The 22,249-nt window shown below is 42.7% G+C and overlaps 3 protein-coding genes across 3 annotated transcripts; 2 read left to right on the top strand and 1 right to left on the bottom strand.

Moving 5' to 3' along the window:
* Positions 1 to 2,604: 2,604 nt before the first annotated feature.
* On the bottom strand, positions 2,605 to 9,202 carry LOC146983258 (GTPase IMAP family member 8). The gene is made up of 6 exons (XM_085784757.1): positions 8,531 to 9,202; positions 7,165 to 7,723; positions 5,912 to 6,009; positions 5,327 to 5,458; positions 4,523 to 5,113; positions 2,605 to 4,015 (listed from the first exon to the last, which is right to left on the bottom strand). The coding sequence occupies exons 1-6, from the start codon at positions 8,559 to 8,561 to the stop codon at positions 3,942 to 3,944; spliced, it is 1,485 nt and encodes a 494-aa protein (XP_085640883.1). The 5' UTR covers positions 8,562 to 9,202; the 3' UTR covers positions 2,605 to 3,941.
* Positions 9,203 to 9,910: 708 nt separating this feature from the next.
* adsl (adenylosuccinate lyase) lies at positions 9,911 to 17,029 on the top strand. The gene is made up of 12 exons (XM_085784758.1): positions 9,911 to 10,208; positions 12,324 to 12,527; positions 12,753 to 12,797; positions 13,076 to 13,155; positions 13,268 to 13,439; positions 13,539 to 13,585; positions 14,256 to 14,346; positions 14,500 to 14,569; positions 14,723 to 14,870; positions 15,399 to 15,579; positions 16,474 to 16,650; positions 16,840 to 17,029. Exons 1-12 carry the CDS (start codon positions 10,065 to 10,067, stop codon positions 16,924 to 16,926), a joined length of 1,446 nt encoding a protein of 481 aa, XP_085640884.1. The 5' UTR covers positions 9,911 to 10,064; the 3' UTR covers positions 16,927 to 17,029.
* Positions 17,030 to 17,723: 694 nt separating this feature from the next.
* tmem150b (transmembrane protein 150B) lies at positions 17,724 to 22,011 on the top strand. The gene is made up of 3 exons (XM_085785608.1): positions 17,724 to 17,803; positions 20,812 to 20,963; positions 21,342 to 22,011. Exons 1-3 carry the CDS (start codon positions 17,739 to 17,741, stop codon positions 21,551 to 21,553), a joined length of 429 nt encoding a protein of 142 aa, XP_085641734.1. The 5' UTR covers positions 17,724 to 17,738; the 3' UTR covers positions 21,554 to 22,011.
* Positions 22,012 to 22,249: the final 238 nt, after the last annotated feature.

The following is a 22,249-nucleotide window of genomic DNA, read 5'->3' as shown; positions in this document are numbered from 1 at the left end:
TCAGACCTTGGGGAATTTCCAGCTGGAGATGAGATGAGATATCTTTTACATAGCTTCCCCGTGCTGATGGTTCATTCCGACGTCCACAGTCAGTCACTAGAGGAGCCTGTGCTTGTTGAACGTCATTAGAGTTTGATGAGTCAGACCATTAATTAAATCTGGAGCTGCCATCAGCTGACAGTTTGTAACTACAACTCTTGACCTTAATGAAGTAGAAAGGTACAAGACGTTTTCAATTAGTGTTAATTTTTCTATTTTGAAAAAGAAAATCTTATTTTTTGAAAGTAAAGTTTCAAGGCCAGACTTTTGAACACAGCTGTACATGTACAGTCAACTCCAGCTTTGCAAGTTGATGAGCTTTTTTCGAGACTCTTTTCAGTCTGTTCAGAATATAACCTTGTCCCGGACACAAAGAGTCTTTGTCCCTGGTCTGATAATACTTCACAATGAGCCTGTAGATGTGCATCTGAGTGGAGCCTCTTTCAAACAAATAAACAGGGAGGAGGATAATGGAGGCCGCCTGACCAGCAGCGTGCTGCAGACACATGGCTATTCAGTCAACTGACAGTCATGTGAAGTTAAAATTGCCATTTCTACATATTAGGTGCAATGTTTGGGGACAGAAACAGTATTTCTTGTTTTTGTGTGTTTTCTTCCTCTGCTGTTCACTCAGGTGTGTGTATGTGTACTTATGGGAATACATACTGCATGTATTTGTCATGTTGTGTGTGAGAATGGGAGAGATGAATGAGGAGGGAAAGAGAGAGTGCTGAGTGGTGCTGACCTCGGCACAGCTTTGATAATATCTCCAAGAAAGAAGTACATTCAGCCTGTGACTGGACCTTTTGGTATGCACACTGTAATTGGTCCAGGCTTGCATCCAGATAGCTTAAGGACAATCTATACATGGAGGGATGCTAAAGTCCAGATGGTGCAGAGAAAAAACATTTCCTCCAGAAAACAATTGGCTAACTCTCTGTGGATGCCGCCTGTGAAAATGCCTTCCTTTTTCAAAAGAAATGTTTGATTTAAAGGTGGCTAGACCTGTGTGATTTTACCATGAACACTTTAAGAAGCGTAGCAAATAAAATGTCTGTCATTGGGGAAAGACATGAACAAAGCTAAGGTTGTGTGGAGGGGTGTAACCCTCCATACACTGCCATCTAGGTGCTGTATGTGGGAACAAAGAGGCAGATCCAAGAGTCATATTCATAACAGATCTAATCTTCTTTCCCACATTTAGACAGTTTTATGTAAACAGGAAAGTTAAGTATGACTTGCCACTTGATTTATCTGCCAGGATTAGTGAAGCCCTGCAAAAGCCAACCTGCGTTTCTTGTGTTTTGAAAAGGTCAAAGATCATAAGCAGGTAGATTTAAAAGGTACAAAAATAAGACTGTGCGTTTCTTTAATTGATCTCACTCAAAGTCAAGAGACTTAAATAGCATATGAGTCATAATATGTCAAAACACTTTTTATTACTTTGTTTCAAAAGTTTTCTTTTTATGTGTGATCTGCGCTTGCAGACGATTCTGCTTGCTACACTGCCACCTAGTGACAACACTTCACAGTTACTACCTCAGGATAGTCTACACAGCACATCTTCACAGTGATGGTGTTTGTCCTTATACTGTAGGATCACACTACAGGACAAAACAAAACACATGGCTCTTTGAAAAATAATGACAGGAGAGCCAGAAGTACACAACAATATATCCACATCTTTTATTGTTGTCGAGGGATGAACAAAATACTGATGATGCGATCACCACGTACGAAGGACCACACAGGAAGTGATGTTACTTTGGCTACAGTAAAGTGGTACACAGTGCAAAATGCTTTGCTAAAAGCCTACAATGTAACATGGTGTACAGTGGAAATTTACACTGCTTATACAATATATTCACAGGTGGAGTGGGACTTACTCCGGATGAATATCTGAAACATCTTCATATCAAATTGTAAAGTCATGCTTGTCACACTAAGTGCTGCGGTAGCCTACATCACTAGATGAAGCACAGAGTCAGTAAAGCAAAGAGGAAGCAGTGTTGGGGGTTCGTTTATAGGCTACATCTTTTGTATAAAATCTGATTTTACAGCATGGCAGTGGTAACGGTCACATATTATACAGTACAGACCACAAGTGTTTGGACAGTTACACGGTTTGATGGACTTCGGGTTCTGTGCCTCGGCACGTTCAATTTCAACACTGAAGTGAAACCTACTCAGATAAAAGCAAACGATCATTGTATTCAATATTGTCATTTCAAACTGAGTGTGCAGAAGCTCAGAGCCCGAAGAAGGAAAAGCTGTACAACTGTCCAAATACTCACAGTCTGGACTGCATGCTTTCATTTGAACCTTTCAGAGTGTGAATTCTCTTTTTTCCACTTTTTTTCTTTTATTTTTTGCAGTTGTAAAGGTAGAGGGTTGTGATGTTGTACCAGAAATTCACATAGATCTGCTCAAGCAAGAGTCAGAGCAATAAGAAGTGAGGTTGCCTTCAACTCCATAGGCACTCATTTATCTGCATGCGGTGTCTTAACATGCCTCTGAGAGCTGAAGAGATATAATATATATATATATATATTCTATTTTTTTTTTCAAAATATGACTTTAAATGAGAGGAACAAACGTCTCAATGATGTAGAAAAACGTAGTAAAAGCCCTCTGTGAGCTCACATGGTTCATGAGGTTATGTTGTTTCTGTAGCATGCGAAAGCTTGATGTAGCCTATAGGATACTGCCCTGCCGCAGGGCTGTACTCCCACTCTCACGCTTTGATGCTGAGGCACGTAGCTGAATCTACCTTGTCAATAAATGCACCGGATGCACGACCACAGACAGCGAAGCAGAGCCAGCCCAAGCTGCTCCATAGGGATCTGAGACTGCACGGTTTGATCACAGCCTTCAACTGTTTTTACAGACTCTCTTGAGCATGAATGCTACAAGCAAAGGTGGGCTAAAAATATATATTTACTGCTTTAGATGGGTTCAATTCTTTTTTTTTTCTTTTCTTTTTAGCTCAAGAGAACCAAAGTAACCAAATGCAACCAAAGCGCTACGACTACTGACTCTTTTCTAGTTCCAGCAAACTAAAGCAAAAATACTGGCAGAAAAGCTTCAGTTTGAATTAATATGTGACCCACGTCAGCATTAATCAGCATTTCTGTAAATGAGCCAGATTTTGCCCTGGAGGAATCAATTCGACCCTGACTCCTTGAGCTTAAAACGATCAAATGTTAATGAAAAAAATGTTAATCTCGCTGTAATGAGAGATCAGGAAGTTACCACGTTTCATATATGAAGGTTCACTTTTATGTTACTGAAGTTCACAAACATGTCAAGACTCTCCCAGTGTTTGTGTTTGACACTGGGGCACAGATATTCCTTTATACAGTATCGTCTCTGTCCATTTGGCACGTGATGCAGAAAGGGACTACTGCACTGTAAAGTCCATTTGAAGAGATATTCTCCTTAGTCATCCAGTAACCAAGAGAGGCTGACTGCTACAGACATGAACCCTACCCAGAAATCTGCCTGCTCATGGTATATATAATCTTTTATCAGTGCAGTTTGAACATAGAGTAATTCTTTACTCTGCAGTGCTGAAACAGGGTCCTTTAGCAGCAGTTGAAGCAAAAGCAGAGTATTTCTCCTCCTCTTGTGTTTGTGGATTCTGAACTTTTCGTCCCACAGACGCGTCATTTCACTGCACTGACGGTCCAGATCAGAGCTTTGCCTGGCGAAACCGGGAGTTTCGTCTTTTCTGTATCTGACAAAGAGCCGCTCACGACGAGACTCCTGTTTTCCCTAAAACTCCTCAGAGTCGGACAGGGACATTTAGATGAGGTTTAAGTGACATGAGGTGATGTTTGGGCCTGTTGAGGACTCAGAGCGCGGATAAAAAGGTGGACCACTTTCCTCGTGGGGCGACTGTATCACTGCAGCTGGCATCCTCGACAGTCATCCTCAGGCTCCGTGTTGTCAGAGGAGTAAGAGCTCTCCTCGCTCACTGTCAAAGGTAACACAGTTATGTAAGACACGTGTATCATTAGCATATTTCAGGCTTAGACACACAAACATCAACATGCTATGTGTTCGTTCAGGTGTGTTTCAACTGTAATACAAGACAAAAAAATCATGGTAACCCTTTAATTTACAGACCGCTTATTATGTGATAATGTCAGGAAATAGCCAAGAAATAACAATTAATTGTGTCATAATGTCTAGAAATAGCCTTGTTCAATTTCAAAGTAATGTTGAGAAATATAGCCAAGAAATAACGATTGATTGTGTAGAAATAGCCCAGAAATATCAGTCAATCGCAAGGACTTGGTGGAGAAAAATTCTGGCCTTTCCCAAAAAAGCATGCTCTTTTGCCTGTATGGAAAGCATGACATTACTATGAAATTGACTGTTATTTCTAGGCTATTTCTTGTCATTATCACGTAATTAGTGGCTGGCCTGTAAATTAAAGGGTTACCAAAATCATTTATTAAAATTAAACTGTGTGACTTACACCACTCGGTCTGTATGGGGAGGAAGGCCTTATCTCCGTTCTCCCTGATCATCTCCTCTATCTTATCCAGCAGCACTGACACGCTCCTGTCCTTTCCGGGAACCTTACTGTCCATCACGTGGTAATAGTTCCCACAGTATTCCAGCAGTCTCTGCAGCTCGCGCCCGCCTCGGAGGATGTGTTCTTCGATGGGCGTGCGGCCCAGCCAGTCACCACAGCTGAAGAGAACCATGGTGTGCAGGCACGCGCCGTCGCCAAACAGAGTCTCTATGTGAGCCAGGAGCGTCCGCCTCTTCCTGGCCGTGAGGGACGAGACGACGGGGAGGACCAGGAGCAGGGTGTGGGGTCCGGGGCGCAGGAGGGCGGCTCCGCGCTGGGACTCCTGGCGGATGCGTTTCGGGGTTCTCCTCACCGAGAACCAGTCCCACCCCGGGGTGTCGACGATAGTGACCCGGCGGCCGGAAACGAGCGCCTGCCTCCTGAGGCACAGCTCCGTCTCCTGGCCTGACTCGAAGTACCGCCGGCCCAGGATGGTGTTCCCCACCGAGCTCTTCCCGACGCCCTTCCAGCCCAACAACAACAACCTCAACTCTAATCAGACACAGATGGAGAAGACAACAAAGAGGCTGTTAGCAATGATTGGAAAAACAATATTGATTGCCCAGTTATGAGTAAGCTATTTCCTGGAACACCAATTTTGCACAATCATCTCTCCTCTGCATCACATGACTCACTCATGAAACACAAACACACACACACACACACACACACACACACAGATTTCTCTCTCTCACTCACACACACCTCTGGGAGGTCCTCCAATCATCTGCTCCCTCTGTCTAGCGTGCTCCTCCATCCTCATCCTCTCTTCCTCCAGAGCTCTCCGGGCCTGCTCTTCCTCCAGCAGAATCAGCTCATTCACCTCAAAGTACCATCCTGCAAAACAGCCAGATTTATCACTCATTGAACAGTTTTCAGTCAGTTCTATGACACAGCTGGTGCATTCATTAATAATGCATATAATTGATAGTCTGCATGTGTTATCATTTAGTGCAGGGGTGTCCAACTCATTTTAGTTCAGGGGCCACATACAACGCAATTTGATCTCAAGTGGGCCGGACCAGTAAAACAACAGTATAATAACTTATTAAAAACCAACACTCTAAATGTGTTCCTTTGTTTTAGTACATTATTAAGATGTTTACATTTAATAAACTATCCTTTTACAAAACATTATGAACAACCTGAAATTTCTTGAGAAAAATACATGCAATTTTAACAATATTATGCCTCTTCTGTCTTCTATACAGTTTTCCACAGTTGGCAACTTCATGCCGCGGTGAATCACAGCACAGCAAGCAGATGTACTGCTTCATGCGAAGGACTGACCTTGGTTGTCAGTGATCATTTCCTCCACCTTTTCCATCAGCTCCGGTACTTGTGTGTTATCCTCCGTCTCCTTCCGAGTGTTATCAAAGGCGTGGTACCTGCAGGTAGAAAAAAAAAAGCCACATTTTCTTGATATAATATCATGGCGTAACGCAAACCTGCATTACGAAGTGGGAGAGTGGAGGTTGAAAGACTCTGGTAGACGGGGGCTCTAATGAAAGACACTGCCAAAGTAGGATCCAGTCTTTTTGTAGCTCGTACCAAACCCCAGGATGACTTTAACTCTGCTGCTTTGATTCTATTCTCCATAGATGTGCAATATTAAACCTCAGGAGTATTCCTTCAATGCATGTAAAAAAGAATGGTTTAGAAAAGGAAGTCTGCAGAACTTATCTTGCAAAATCGACATGTATAAAAAGTAATGATCTTTGCAGCATCTCACTTTGTTCCACTCAGTCAAAGAGAGGTTTGTGTGTGATAGTGTGACGGCTAAAGTAGCCGCAAGGCAACAGACTCAAGCAGAGGTGAGGAGCAGATTTAGAGGTCTTTTGAATTTCCAACTCCACACCCCACTCCCTTTTTTTAATGTTCATTTTCATAATAATTACATTGCTTTATCAGTCTCTGTGCAGCTCCCACTGAAGCTACTACAGGTTTTATCTCTAACTTTTATCACATTAATACCATAATACTCTCCAGCATGCTTGCACTGCACCCCCGAACGCATCTAGATGTCACCCAGAGGAGCTGAATGTGTGAAAACTACTGTCTGAATCAGCGGGGGCTGAACATTAAACACTTTACTGGGCCAGCTCATAAAGTTAAGTCCAGTTGAGCCCATGTGTGAACAGAGCAGCGCCCTGTCACACTGACCCAGTGGGTGTGTTAATGATGTTTCTATCCTGACTCCCGCACACTGCATCCCAGCACCACCACTAAAAGCAAATGGAGCGTCTCCAGTGTGAGAGAAAGCGACAGTGATTGTGTGTGCTTCCTGTGTGAAACCGGCTCGTATGAGAAAAACAGCTTTTGCTGCGGAAAACTGATGATAATCTTCCTTTCTTTCAGCTGCCTTGCTGAACTGCTGCAGCAGCACATTTACTAACTATCTGTGATCGCTGTGGTTGCTCCGTATCAATACAGGCCCGACACAGACAGCAGTGCAGGGACTTGATGTCCCCTTGCTCAGTCAGAGCAGAGCAGACTGTGAAATCAAACAAGAACAGAGAGAGGGAGAAAAACTGACATCATACCTGCTTCCACATCTCTCCACCAGCCACTGCAGGGCCTCTCCAGTGTTTGCTATGTGTTCCTCGATGAAGACTCCTTTGGGCAGCTTTTCCACCGCGGTGAAGACCACCATGGAGTACCTCCACGTCCCACCGCCCAGGGCCCCCAGCTGCTCCTCTGCAGCCCTCCTGTGGGTGTCGGTGAACGGCTGGGTGACCGACACCACCAGCAGTATGGCGTGGGGCCCCGGGGGACAGAGGATGGCTCCCATGCACGGCCCCTCGCTGTCCAGGCTCGGAGGGGGCCGCGTGGGGTTGTCCGACTCGGCTCCGGCGTTGTCGTCGTTGTCGGCCTCGGGCTCCTCCTCCTCCGGGTCAGCGGGGATGACCCACGGAGGGGTGTCCACCACCGTGACGCGCCGGCCGTAGATCTCCGTCTGGCCCACGTTGCTGTGAGTGGTCTCCGTCCCGGCATCGAAGGCCTCGTCCCCGAGGATGGTGTTGGCGGTGGAGGTCTTACCGGACTGGGGGCCTCCGAGGATCAGCAGTCTGCGCTCAGGGGGGTGGCGGCCCCGGGGGTCACCTGTTGAAACACAGACAGAAGAGACTGAAGTTCCAGTGCTGACCTGAAGCAGCTGGGCCTCAGAGGAAATGATCTTTATCCTTGACTCTGTTTTAATCCTCTGCTTCATTCTGTCTCCATCATGCTTTTTTTTTGGAAGACGAGGGCACATCTGCATTCTTTCCACAGCAATATACATCCTGCTCTTGCATTCTCCCTCCCTCCTCCTTAGATTCCCCCAATGTCCTCCTCTTATCTGAGCTCCTTGCTACCTTACACCTCTCCTCTTTTATTACCTCTTCTTTCATCCGTGTCCTCATCCTCTTCTCTCCCCCTAAACCCACCTCCCAGCACGCCTCCTCTTTGTTTTCTTCTGTCCTTAGCCTTTGGAAGAATTAGGTCAGAGAGGAGGGACCTTGGACTCCATCCAGAGAGAACAGCATGTTGGAGAGACTATGATTTTACTTTGAGGAAAAGTTACAAGAAGATTAGACGAAATGTTGACAAAGAGGCGTTGAATGAGGAAGAGAAAAAGAAAGAGAAAAAGAAAGGATGTTGTTATGGTAAACGCCACGGAGAAGCAGAAGGGGGTTTATTGATTGACTCACTGCTGCTGACACTTTTCCATGTGAGCTGCTAAACACAGGAAGTTATGTCAAGCAACAGTTTCCCACTACTCTGGGTGTACGAACATGACAAGGCTGTTAAGAGTCGACCCTGGATGCTGTGAGCGAGTGATGGTGGTGGTGATGATGAGGAAGGATGATGATGGTGGTGGTGGGGGACCAGCGGCGAGGTGTGCTGCAAAGAAATGAAAACCCCACTTACCAGTGTCAGAGGCAGAGGACACAGCAGCCATCTTGTGTGTAGAACCTCTGGCTTCCTCCTCCTCTGCCCCCCTCCTCCTTCTCCTTCTCGCCTCCACGGTGGATTCCTCTTCTTGCCTCTTCACAAAGCGACGGATCCTGAGTGGCGTGCGAAAGGGTGGCAGCTCAAATGCTTCTTGTCTCTCTCTTTCACTCTAACCCTCATTCTACTGCGGTGTAACTCACTCTATCCTCTGCTCCCTCCGTCTGCCACTGCCTCCCGTCCTCTTCTCATACCCCCTCTGCCATTCAACCTCTCCCCCTCTTTTTTTTCTTTTTTTTCTCTTCTACTCAATCTATTATCTTCCACACCCCCCCCCAACCTACTATAGCTCTTTTCCGTCCTTTTCTCTGCTGTTTCTTCTCTCCCCTTCTCTTCGTCCTCCAGCCAGCGCTCCTTCTTTTGTCTTATTTATCTGTCTCTGAGCAGAGGGGAAAGATTGTGCAATGCAGGAGACTGGAAGCCAAATCCACCCCTGCTGCAGCAGCTCCAGGAAGATGTCTCGTCATTTTTCTTTTTCTTTTTTTTTTTTTGAGGCAAAACAGAGGAAGCTGTTCCTCCCACTTGCTTGTATCACACAGCAGCAGCAGCAGCAGCAACAGCAGCAGCAACAGCAGCAGTGTGGCACTGTATGCAGACTGCAGTCAGGGCAGATAGAAAGATAGATAGGCACAGAGAGAGAGAGAGAGAGAGAGAGAGAGAGCGCACTCTGTTCTCACAGCTGGATGTATTCCCCAGATGCTGCATAAAGCACAAACACAAAACTATTTATATGAAGCCCGCAGACACATGGATATTGTGAGGCAGTGGGGGCCTGTATACCGCTTGAATAAATTAAAATATTGATATAAGACGTGCAGCCACTGCTTACATAATACATACAAGCTCCTATAAATAGCAGATGAGTGCGAGTCTTTATCTGGTTGAACTGACTTCAAAGCACTGTCACCGTAGTGTGAATTAAGTCTGAAGCATGTCATCATGTGTGGCAGAGAAATTACATAAATCCCTCTGAATGTCTGAGCTCATCCTTGGCTCCTGAACAGGTTAATTATGTTCGCTGTATGGTGAGATGCATTCACGGACCCAGGGGAAATCACGTAAAACAGAAGGTTAAAAAACAAACACACCAAAAAACATTTGCAGTGTGTATTACGAACACGTGAATACCAACAGTGATGCGTTCACTGACATGTTGTTAACGTAATTCGGTGGTATTTAGCAGTTCATACTTCATACACTTCAGCGTCGCGGGTATTTTGAATAAAAAAGACTGAAACGCTACTAAACATGTGACATTCAGACCTGGTGCCGTAAGCCGAGTGAAGGTGTCGTAAAACCGCGTCGTCCATGTGATGCGACCAAGCAGAAGTCGGCGCGGCAGCTTGACAAGCTAGCGTGTATGCGTGTGTGTGCGTGTGTGTGTGTGTCTGTGGGAGTAAGTGCAGGACAGACCTGTAAGTTTTAGCGGACACCACCACCGGCTCTTGCAAACATGGAGGCAGCAGACGAGTTCATGAAGTACCGGTCCCCGCTGGTGTCCAGATACGCCAGTAAGGAAATGGCCTACAACTTCAGTGACAGGAAGAAATTCACAACCTGGAGAAAGCTGTGGATCTACCTGGCTAAGGCTGAGAAGGTTTGACACACTTGTAGCCTCCGTAATCTTTTTGTCTGTCACTGGTCGTTTCTTTAAATTTTGCATTCACACACACACACACACACACTCTCGCTTTTCTGCCAGGGTTTTTAAGTCTTATGAAATAAAGTTTGCGACCTTCAGAGCACTATCAAGTTCCCTGCTCTAAATTTAGTTGTAAGGAGCCCAGCAGCACTTCAGAGCTCAGCTGTCTGCATGGCTGCAGGTCCTGAAGCTCACACGGTCATCTCTGCTTCTTGCACAATAAACAGTAATAAGGCTGTATGCTGTTTTAACATTTCATTACATTTAAATGAATTATTTGACACTATGAAAACTTTTTTTTATTATTATTATTATTATTATATATTTATACATACATCAAGTGAATCAGTCCTGAACCTCCTTTACAAAATAATAAGGTCTGTGATATCCATAGGTTTTCCCTAATGACATTTGCAAACTTGTGTTGTAATTTTCAAATGCATGATGTCTCTAGCAGGGTTGACCCCCCCCCCCCCCCCCCCCTTTTTTTTTGTTAACCCTTTCTGACTAATATCTTTGACTAAAATATGGTGGTAAATTGTGGAAGAAAAAAAAACATAAGTTTTGGTTTAATTCTTTGTCATCCAAAACTACAGTCTGAGCATTATGTTTATGATATCATATTAAATGGAGAATGCATCATTTTTTCGCTCTCAGGAAAGTGGAGCTGGGCATTATTTGGCATATAAGAATGAACACCCTCAAAAGGGTTATTTTCTCTTGATCAGCTAATCCATTTCATTAAAGGGTATTCTGTCTTGCATATAGACTGTTACTGCTCCTCTTCCCATTGATAACCTGTTCTACAACAAACACAGTGAGAGTGATTTACGCTATGATAACATACTAACAAAGGACACTGTGTGTTGGTCAAACTCCATCTTTAATTTCTGACTTCTGTAGCCATTTGGTGTTTGGGAAAGTCTGGGTTCAGTTTCTGGATGTGTCAGAAATACAGCAATCTGCTCGACATTTAATTTCCAAACTAAACTGCTACTTGACCCTTCATGTCCCCCAGCCCATGGTCCACCACAGAGGGTCAAGGTTTAATGAAGCAAAAGTTAAAAGTGCTAACTGTTTCTGCAGCTCTTATAATTCCCATGTGTGATTCTACATTTGTCATATTAGACGCTGGTGAGGTGAGGTGAGGTGGTGGTGTGTCTTATGACAGACCGTCTCTCACATGCATCACCTTATATGACCTGTTAAACACACATGCACACATGCTCATCGGAGCTGATCAGAGTCCATCTCTTCTACTTGTAGTGAACTTTGAGGTGGTCTTCAGGGGGGGATCAGCTTTGCTACAGTTTTCCCGTGGCTGCTGCTGCTGCTGTGTGGTTTGTGTTTGAAAATAGCATACAGAAAATGTCACAGTAACAGGAGATCGCCCCCTGAGAGGTCTTTTGGTGCTTTAGCCTCTAAACTAATCCTATTTTTCTTTCTGTTAGATTTCTAAGTCACCATTTACCTGATATTGGCTGTCAGTTGACCTTTTAGGGGTCTTCAAACTGTGTTGTAACATGCAGGATATTTTCAGGGGTCAGGGACCAATTTCTTAATCAACCCATGTTCTGTCGTCTCATCACATGATGGCTCTTTCCCATCAGAGAAAACTCAAATCTAATCAGGATACTGAGTGTCTGCTCACGCGGACAGCACATGCCCATCAATACTGTGGACAAGACAGAGGAGATTTTCTCCAACCATTAAAGTGAATTAAAAGTAACGCAGCCAAGGAACATGAATAAATATAGCTGAATCTGCTCAAATGTACTTTCTCTACACAGAAAAACAACTTTACAAGACTAGAAATGCTCATATACCCACTCTTACTTTTGATTTACCGGTTGTTTTACGAGAAATACTGTATCAGTTTTCATCAACACATGTAGTTGAATGATCTTAGTAGATGCTCAATCATGGTTTTTCATTTCAATGTGATTACATAATGGTTCCTGTATGTCCTGATTTGAAATTGTTGAACCAATAAATGAAGTTGTAACTTCATAAAATCCCATATTGACGGTCTTCGTTTATCTCTGTCTCCGTCTTCATCATTCCCCTCAGGCTTTGGGTTTGCCCATCTCAGATGCTCAGATCCAGGAGATGGAGAGCCATGCCGACAACATCGACTTCGCCATGGCGGCGGAAGAGGAGCGAAAGCTCAGGCACGATGTCATGGCTCACGTCCACACCTTCGCACACTGCTGCCCCACCGCCGCTCCCATCATCCACCTTGGAGCCACCTCCTGTTACGTCGGAGACAATACTGTAACTATGATGAATATTATACACACAGCTGTAATCTGAACTATTAATGACATGAATTGTAATTGTGATCCAGTATTTTGTCACCAACTTATCTTATATGTGAGGAAGTTGTCAGTTGTGCGACAACAACTCGGTTTCCCCCTAGAAAACAGGATACAATGTGATTGTGTGTTTTGCCTTCAAAAGTTTTCCTGTCCTTTAAGTCGTTGTGTTTTTCTGCCGCAGGATCTGATTATGTTGCGTGATGGATTTGACATCCTCTTGCCTAAGGTGAGGCTCAGCTGTTTGCCAGAAAACATGCACGGCCATCCAGTGGTGCATCTGTGAAATTAGTGGTACTAGGGGCAGAGTAACTCAGTGTCTGTATGCCTCAGCTGTTTAGTAACAAGTCAGCAGTGTAGAAATAATCACCTCATTTTTCCTTTTCCAATGTTTTGTCACTAAACAACACGAAGCGCAGACATGCGTAACGTGTGAGGGTTGTATGGGCGTGAGGAATAATGGTGTGAGGTGCATTAATTCAAGTCTTTGCTTTGATTTTTCCACAGTTGGCCAGAGTCATCGACAGACTGGCGAACTTTGCAGAGAAATACGCCGACCTCCCCACGCTCGGCTTCACGCACTACCAGTGAGTCTGAGTACAGCTACGCTTCTGGTGTTTCCTCGGGTTACTCTGGCCTCCATCTCTGAGGCCTGGTTTCTCTAACTCATCTGTGCCTGTGGCTTGTTTTTCTCTACAGACCTGCCCAGTTGACCACAGTCGGGAAGCGCGCTTGTCTGTGGCTGCAGGACTTGGCCATGGACATGCGGAACCTGCAGAGAGCCCGTGATGATGTACGTTTCAGGGGTGTCAAGGGGACCACCGGGACCCAGGCCAGCTTCCTGCAGCTCTTTCAGGGGGACCATGACAAGGTATAAATCAGCATCATTTGGATCGGAAATCAAATCATTCATTGATGTATCTCCCTCTGATCCACTTCAGTGGACTGATGATTGTGTTTCATGCACCAGGTGGAAGAGCTTGACAGGATGGTGACTGAGATGGCTGGCTTCAAAAAGTATGTGTTCCACTAAAACAAAACGCCTCCTGCTGAGTCACATCCCTTATAAATATAAAAATATAAATTCACAATACACACACAGGGGGGCTGCACAAATTATCCAAACATGGCCAAGTGCAATAACCATATCACAGGGGCTAAAAGTGAACATTGTTTACAAAGAGATGCCCTGGCCAAACAAAAATCACATCATCAATTTTGTATTTTTTAAAGTAAAAATGAACCAAAAAGGACCACTCCTGGGGCATCGTGTAGCTCAGTGGGTAGAGAAGGCGTCCCATATACAGAGGATATCGGAGTCCTTGCCGCAGCGGCCCTGGTTCGAATCCACCGGTGGCCCTTTGCTGCATGTCGTTCCAGGATAATAGAGAGACAGGAAATGGGGACACAGAGAGCTGTGTCCCCATTTCCTGTCTCTCTATTATCCTGTCAATTAAAGACCTGAAAAGCCTCCCCCCCCCCAAAAAAAAAAGACCACTCATACTGAAATCACAATTACATATTGCTACATCTGCTCATAAAATCACAATATGATGTTTTTTGCTTCACATACAGCCCCAATATACAGTATATATTGGGATAATTAACCTAAATGTGTTGTGAAGTAGCAGATTATTGAAAATTGCTTTGTTATCATCCCTCATCATTTTGTTCCCATCCTCCCCAGAGCCTACCTGGTGACTGGTCAGACGTACAGCCGTAAGGTGGACATAGACTGTGTGTCAAGTCTGGCCAGTATGGGAGCCACTATTCACAAGGTGAGAGCGCAGGAGCTGGAAACCTGTAGACAATGTCTCCATCTAGTGGTGTTTTAGTGGAGGTTGGGTCACCTGTACAGCCCTGCTGATAATGCTGCTCCTCTCAGCTGACTCATCACAGTAGCACTGAACATTTATGTTAATCTGCTGTAGATCTGTACAGACATCCGCCTGCTCGCCAACCTGAAGGAGATCGAGGAGCCTTTTGAGAAAGAGCAGATCGGTATGTTCCCTCATTAGTTAACCTCACATACAGTAACAAGAAAATTATGAATGGATGCATCATTCAGTTGCTGTTCATCCGCCGACACAAACTACGTCTTGCCGACAAACAGACATAAACAGATGTCAGGCTGAGGCTCCCTTGTCTCTCTAGGTTCTAGTGCCATGCCCTACAAGAGGAACCCCATGCGTGCAGAGCGTTGCTGCAGCTTGGCGCGACACCTGGTGGCGCTGATGGCCGACCCGCTGCAGACGGCCTCGGTGCAGTGGTTGGAGAGGACACTGGATGACAGCGCTAACAGGTTAGCAACCCCAAGCACCACGTACAGTATGAATTTGCCATCAGACCATAAATACTGGACACTGAAGTGCTGAAGTGAACACTATATTGATGTTTTTTATCCAAATGAGTGCCCAAATGGAGCTCAGCTGGTTGTATGTGTTCGCTAAAGCAGTAGTTCTCAAACTTTTTTACATCAAGGACCCCTAAATTGACACAAATTAGACCACGGACCGGCATTGGACAAAGTCAGTATAGTCAATATACATTCAAATTACTGCCAATGGTATGAATATTTGGAAAAAAATCAAGAAATTTCTGGAATAAAATGTAATATTTCTTTTAAAAGAAATTTGGCAAAATTTTGAAAAAAGTTGGGGACCCCCTCGAACCCTCTGTAGGACCCCTGGGGGTCCCCGGACCCCACTTTGAGAACCATTGCGCTAAGCTACCTCTTGTCATTGGAAGATCAACATTTCCAGGTAGTGGCTCTGACAGAGGCTTCTCTCTTCTGCTTCCTGTCCTCCTCTTCATACTGAACCCGTTGCAGGAGGATCTCCCTGCCCGAGTCCTTCCTGACAGCGGACATCATCCTCAGCACGCTGCAGAACGTCACGGAGGGGCTGGTGGTCTACCCCAAAGTCATTGAGAGACACATCCGCCATGAGCTTCCCTTCATGGCCACAGAGAACATCATCATGGCCATGGTGAAGGCTGGAGGAAACAGACAGGTAGGAGAAGGGGCTAGACTTCAGCGAGGGACACTGTGAGCAAGCCAGCACTGATATAATCACAAATCAAGATCTGGGGCCGTCTTAGAATTATTCCTAAGAACACTGCTAAGAGTTGATTTATCTCAGTGAATAGTTAAATGGTCAATGGGAATGTATATTCAACCATATTTTGACAATAATCTACAAAATAATACGAAATATATACATTGGGAATGAATCAAACATAAATGTTTCCTAATCTTTCAAATTAATTAATTCAGATTTACATTGTTGCATGTTTCCAGTAGTGAGAAAGTGAAGTATTGCAAAGCAAATTCTGCCGTGAAAGCTCTGCTGCGTGAGGTTATTGGTGAGGTGACGTCCCTTATTAAATCCGTGACAAGGATGATACCTGCTGATAAATACGGCCCCAGAGCATTATTTATTCTGCTACAAAGGTGATTTATGAATAGATATTACCGTTGGTGACCACAAACAATCCTTGACTTGATTAATGAAGAGATAATGGGCCTGATCTTACACTCAGCACAAAACAGCTCAAAGCCTAATACAAGTGTCTTTTTCCATCCAAAACCCATGTTTGCACAATTGATCCACAAAATCTGTCCTCACATCAGGGCTACAATATTTCACTGTTATTTAAGGTGTTTTTGTTAAGATGGTACTGTAATATGCGCAAACGCAGACTGGCACACAGAACGCACACACATGAATGATCAGGATTAAATACAAGAAAATAAACACCCAATGATGACACACTGTTATATATGTATACTTCATCACTGTTTCTACAGTTGCAATAAACCAGGCATTAAAGCATAAATCAGCTGCCAGTGTATTCACACCAGTTTCTGCAGAGGCCTCCATCTTTCTGCTGCGTCTCCCCTTCAGGACTGCCACGAGAAGATCCGTGTTCTGTCCCAGGAGGCAGCAGCCGTGGTCAAACAGGAGGGTGGTGATAACGACCTTCTGGCCAGAGTCCAGAAAGACCCCTACTTCGCCCCCATCCTGGGGCAGCTGGATGCTCTGCTGGAACCCAAGACCTTTATTGGCCGTGCTCCACAGCAGGTGCGATGTGAACAGTCCCTCATTTGTTGTTGTAGATAAGCCCCTCAGCCATTATAAGTTTGGTTACTTTTGGGATTGAGTATCGTACACATATAAACATACACACGTCAGTTTGTCCTCCTCTGGGTGTTAAATCTGCAGAATAATGTGTGATATCCTCTCTTCTTTCTCTTCTGTCGGCCTTTGCAGGTGGCTAGGTTCCTGTCAGAGGAGGTGCGCCCCCTGCTGGAGCCATACAAGGCTAAGATGGACGTCAAGATCGAGCTTGAGCTCTAACACAGACACTGACACACACTGGCACACAAACCAAGAGAAAGAGACTTCATCATGCCATGGTGAATGTTACAGCGTACCTCAATAAATAATGGTTACATTAATATCTCTTTGTCATACTTTTCATTTCTACAAGAATTCAAATGATGAGATGATTAATGACATTGTGCTAATTAATGCTCTTGGCATCTTTATCTACAGGAGCCAAAGCTCCTACGTGCCTCTTGAGCTTTTACAGCATGCGTTGTATAAAAATGCTAATTAAACACCTGAGTGAATTATTAATCCACCACTTTATTACTGCACATTTGTGATTAATTATGTAATCACTCACATACATTAAGTGCTGAGTTTCATTAAAGTTACTGTTATTTCAGTTAACAGAAAGGAGGTGTTAGACAGTTGAGGACAGGAAACCAACTTGTACGAGAGGTTATAAATCAACCCCCCACCCTCAGGCCCAAAGTCCAGTCCTTTGCCTTTGAGCATTGTCCTTGCAAACTTCTGACACAAAGTCAACTTATCGCCACGTGTGTGCGTGTGTACAGCGTCGGGACAAAGTGCAGGACTGTCCCAGCTCACATTATGCACTAGTGTCACTACGATAATGGTGAGGAAGGAGTGGGCTAAGTTCCTCAAGTTATAATAGCAACAAACCACTTATCAGCACAGAGTACAGGTATGTCACGCATTGGTTCCTCTGAACTTGTGATGCAGCTGTATACTAAAGATTTTACATTTACAGTGTTAAATTTGAGCTTTTATTTTATTTAACATTTCCCTCCATATGAACCAAGTAGCAGCTGTTCTGCAACATGTGGCTGTGGGCTTTACTACCCGTCTGTCTGGCTCTCTTTGGCACTGCAGGAATCTGGGCGGTGTGAGTATTCACTGAGATTTATGCTTTATAAATCATCTTGTTGCAACCGAACTTAGGAAATGTACTGAAGTCACTACTGTTTTGAAAGCTCAGCGTATTAGGACACAACAAACACAGCGATAAAATGTGTAGTAAGCTTCGGTAGCTGGCTCTGGTTCGTAAAACCACAAAAAAGAGTGCAGGAATGACACTACAAGGTATAAGAGGTTAGATTACAGCCTGGCAGATTACATGTACAAAATGTTGAAATTTTCCTATTGACTTTTAAGGACACAGAGATGACACACACTTTGAGTTATTTTAACTGTCAGCAGCATTTGTATTACATAATTTTATCATTAACCCTATGGCATGGTGTTGGCAACAAACCATGTTTTGGTGCTCACAAAAGGTGTGGTAGATGTCACTTTTTAACATATTAAAATTTGAATAAAAATAAAAAATGTTTCAAATGTACATGTGAAGAAGCATATGGGTGGTTGACGAATAACACAATTCTGACTGTCCGGGTGTCACATACTGATAAAAAATTATATTTTTTAAGAATATATATGTAAATGTTGTTCCTCTGACAAGATATAGTACAATAATACCAAAGTTGTTGGTGGTGTATTAAGATTTCTACTCAGAATTTTGATCCAAACATCAAAAATGTCATACGGTGTGACTGTCCGGCATATGTGTGACCTTAATAATAAGAGCATATTTCCAAATAAATTATAAATATTTGATAGTTGTACAATGCATATAAAATAATGAGGTGTTTTTAAAGCCCACAGAAAGATTTGATGTCTGTGCATAATGTCCAAACAAGTTTTGACCAAATACATTTTGTCCGCAAAATGGGCGTCATACGGTGTGACACTATTTTGTATATTTTGAATGGGCAATAATTTGGACATCTTAATGATAAAGAGGACCACACTCAACCAGGAAGTTACAGTAACATCTCTGGAGTGGTATGCCAGGTCAAGAGGTGAGTTCTGCCTTTTAGATTTTTATTTAAAAAGCAATATATCTGACATCATCAATAGTGGTCAATGTTTTGTGTCTTATGGTGTGACATTATTTGCATGAAAAATAATTATTTTTCACAAATATTACTTATTAATGCTTGTATTGCTGCCATGTGGTGAATAACATGATAACTATAGGCTAGCTGTTTTTAGTTGGCTAATATATCAACTTAACTGAGCAGAATGTCATGTGGTGTGACACTTTGTCATAACGGTGTGACGGTTTTTCTAAGTCACACCATATGACATATCTGTCACACCATATGACATTCACTTTATTTTGCATTAATATTAATATAAATAAATATACAAAACACACAAATTTAAGAAGTTTGATGTTAGATTTTTTTATCTATACAAATAATATTTCACATTCCAATTTTATATTTCATGTAACCATATTTTACCATTTGCCATGCTGTGCATATTAACAGATCCTATTTAAAAATAAATTTAAGGAGACTGGTGAAATGACATGTGGAAAGGATCGTCTCTGTCAGGAGTCGAAGTGGCAAACAGGGCTTCAGTCGTATGCCAACATGGGACATATTGTCTAACAACTTGACCACTGAGCACCCCCGACTGGGAAATAATGTTAAATGTTTGATGTTTTTTTCAAAACTGTGTTGATAATTTTTTGTCCTAATGTAGAAATGTTAACATTTAATCATAAAATATTCACATTAACTCATAAGTAGATTTTAAATGCTAATTCATGCTGAGTACACAATGTAATGTAATGTGTCTATATTGGACCATGGTTTTGTGGATGATGTTATTGTTCTAAGACTTTAGTTCTGCAATTGGAATTCCCGTGTAACCTGTGCCCAAAATCAGTTTTTTATTACAAGATATGTCCTCAATTGTTTTTGTTTGAATGTCAAATACATAAAATACACTTTTTTGCATTTTTGGTGCAGTTTGTCATGTGGTGTGACACTCATGTCATGTGGTGTGACGCTCACAATTGTGACAAGAAAACAGCTTTGTTAGTGATAAATTGTGAAAATATCCATAGACCACAAGGAAAATAGAACTACCAAGAGTCTCAAGCATTATGTTAGAGTTATTACAAGGTTTAACAGAATTATTCTAAAATATCTTGAAAGATTGAGGAGCGATGTCATCCTTTGTATGATAATTTTGAAAAATAATCCAAAGTATAATACATTTTCAGAAGGAAATGTTTAATATCAAATCAGTCATGATTAAAATGTATGATGCAGTCAGTTAGAAAAGAAAAAAGTACCCCATTTTCATTTTATATAACATAGCTTTCATGTCACACCGTATGACAATTTAAGGCACTGATACAGCAAATTGATGAAAAAATGCTAATTTTGATGCAAAATCTTCAAGAACACATGTATATGTGTAGAGTCAAGACGACACAAAAAAGTAATTTTCAGGGATAATATTTTAAGTTTTAAAAAAAATCTTTTTTTCGGCTTATATGTCAACCACCCATATGTAATTGAGTAAGGACACTATTTATTTTATACCACAATTGTGATTTTGTCGTTTGCTGACTCAGGGCAACATTGTGCAGTTGGACCACTTATGTTTGGACTATAACATGCAAATGGTTGAGATGTGGTGGGATGCTGGTAGCTATCAGATACCAGGTACCAGCTGCCAGCTGGTAACCAGCTATCTATGTTGTAATTCTTTCTCATTGTGAGGAGAGACAGGACTCGTGAGCTTGTTTATGTTCTACTGTGACACCAGATGGATCTTTTACTGACCCTTTTTAAAGTATACAACAGTATAAAAGTACATACAGTGGAGCATTCAAAGCTATACACTCCCACAGAGCCCAATGTTCCCCAATAATTATGTATAGCACATTGATAATAAATGTTTTTAGATTAGTATTGGGCTCTATGGACAGCTGCACTACTTCCTGAACTTAAGACTGCTCTTTTATTTCCTGTCTTACATTATTGGACAAACTGATTAATCCAGGTGTGTCCGAGTAGTCACAATGGTCAGAGCGAGAGCGAGCATGGCTTTCTTTGTTGGCCTGGGCTACTTCTGGATACAGCTGTTTCTAACCTATAGGGCTCAGCCATCTCAGGACCGATGCTGGGTGGGGCCTATACGAGCAACCTGCTGCATCCTCTGTACCATCCTGGTCATCATTAGTATCCTTCCTTCTGTATGTATCTAAATTTCAAATATTATTTTAGCAATTTCAACATATTTATTACTTTGAATAAAAGTTAACCATCTCAACTTCCTTTTTTAACCTGTTTGTAGGTTCTTCAAATAATAGAGATAAAGATGTGGCTACGGTATCGATTTTTGAAATAGCACGTATTTGCAACCACGGCCAAAACCAGATCCAGACACTAGACAGAGAGGCGCAAGAAGCTAAAAATACAGTTTTAGAACATGCCACACCTCAAGTTACTGTATATGCAAGCACAGTGAATAACTAAAGTTTTACTACATTTTAATTTTGGATTTGCTATGTGCATTACTTTAGTTTTCTGCTCCTTGACCACTCTCCCCTCCTTCAGTGGCCGTTCTGGCCAGAACAGGCTATCCCTCTGGGGCTGCTCTCTGTGAATGGGCCTTGGTCATGTTGTTCTTCTGCCTGTTTGGCCTTTTTGCAGCTGAGTTCAGACACGTCGACTGCCACCACCTCACTGTTCAGGCACAAGTTTTGAAGACTGACTGCAGCCCTGCCTCAGTTATAGAGAACAGTTATGTTGCAAATGCACTCAGCTGAACACACACATTAGGAATCTAGCTTTATAGCCTACATGCATGTATAAAGCTAGATTCCTAATATACATCACTGTATATAGTCCTACTGCTTTAGTGTCTTTCAATCAACAGGGTAGCTTCTAATATTTATTATATTTATGTATTTGCCTTTTTCATTTTATATTTAACCTGTCTATTAGCCTGCCTTTAAATGATAATCTATTGTTTTATCATAATTCATAAAAAATAATAACTGGACAGCTCTGACCTTCAAAAACTTCAAAGCTCTAGCAGTAATTTTATACTAACACATGGTGGCACCATTTAACTATTATTCATTCTGCATCGTTCATTCACCGCAGGAACTCTATTTGAATACTTCCCCTCAAATATATATTCCTGCTCCAATCTCATGTATAATGCATGTATTGTCATCTACTCTGATATTTTTTTCCCAAGTAAAATCCCCGTAACATTTTCTCATGCATGGTATTTTTATCCTCTGTATTATATAATTCTCTTTTTGTCTCCCACTGTAAAATGATCTCATGATTAGTGCCTAGACAGTGAATACCAGGAAAAGACTGGTCTCTCTCACCCTCTCTCTCCACCTGTCAGCTGGGTAATCCAACAGAGGAAGAGGAACAGAAAAGGAGGATGGAGGGGTGAGGGAAATGCTGGGTTAGCAAGGGGAAGAAAAAAAACCCTATGACGTAAT

This window comes from Trachurus japonicus, chromosome 8 (assembly GCF_045865225.1).
Source record: "Trachurus japonicus isolate A0001 chromosome 8, Traja_1.0".
Classification (NCBI taxonomy): Eukaryota; Metazoa; Chordata; class Actinopteri; order Carangiformes; family Carangidae; genus Trachurus; species Trachurus japonicus.
This window is presented reverse-complemented; position numbering and strand designations above follow the sequence as displayed.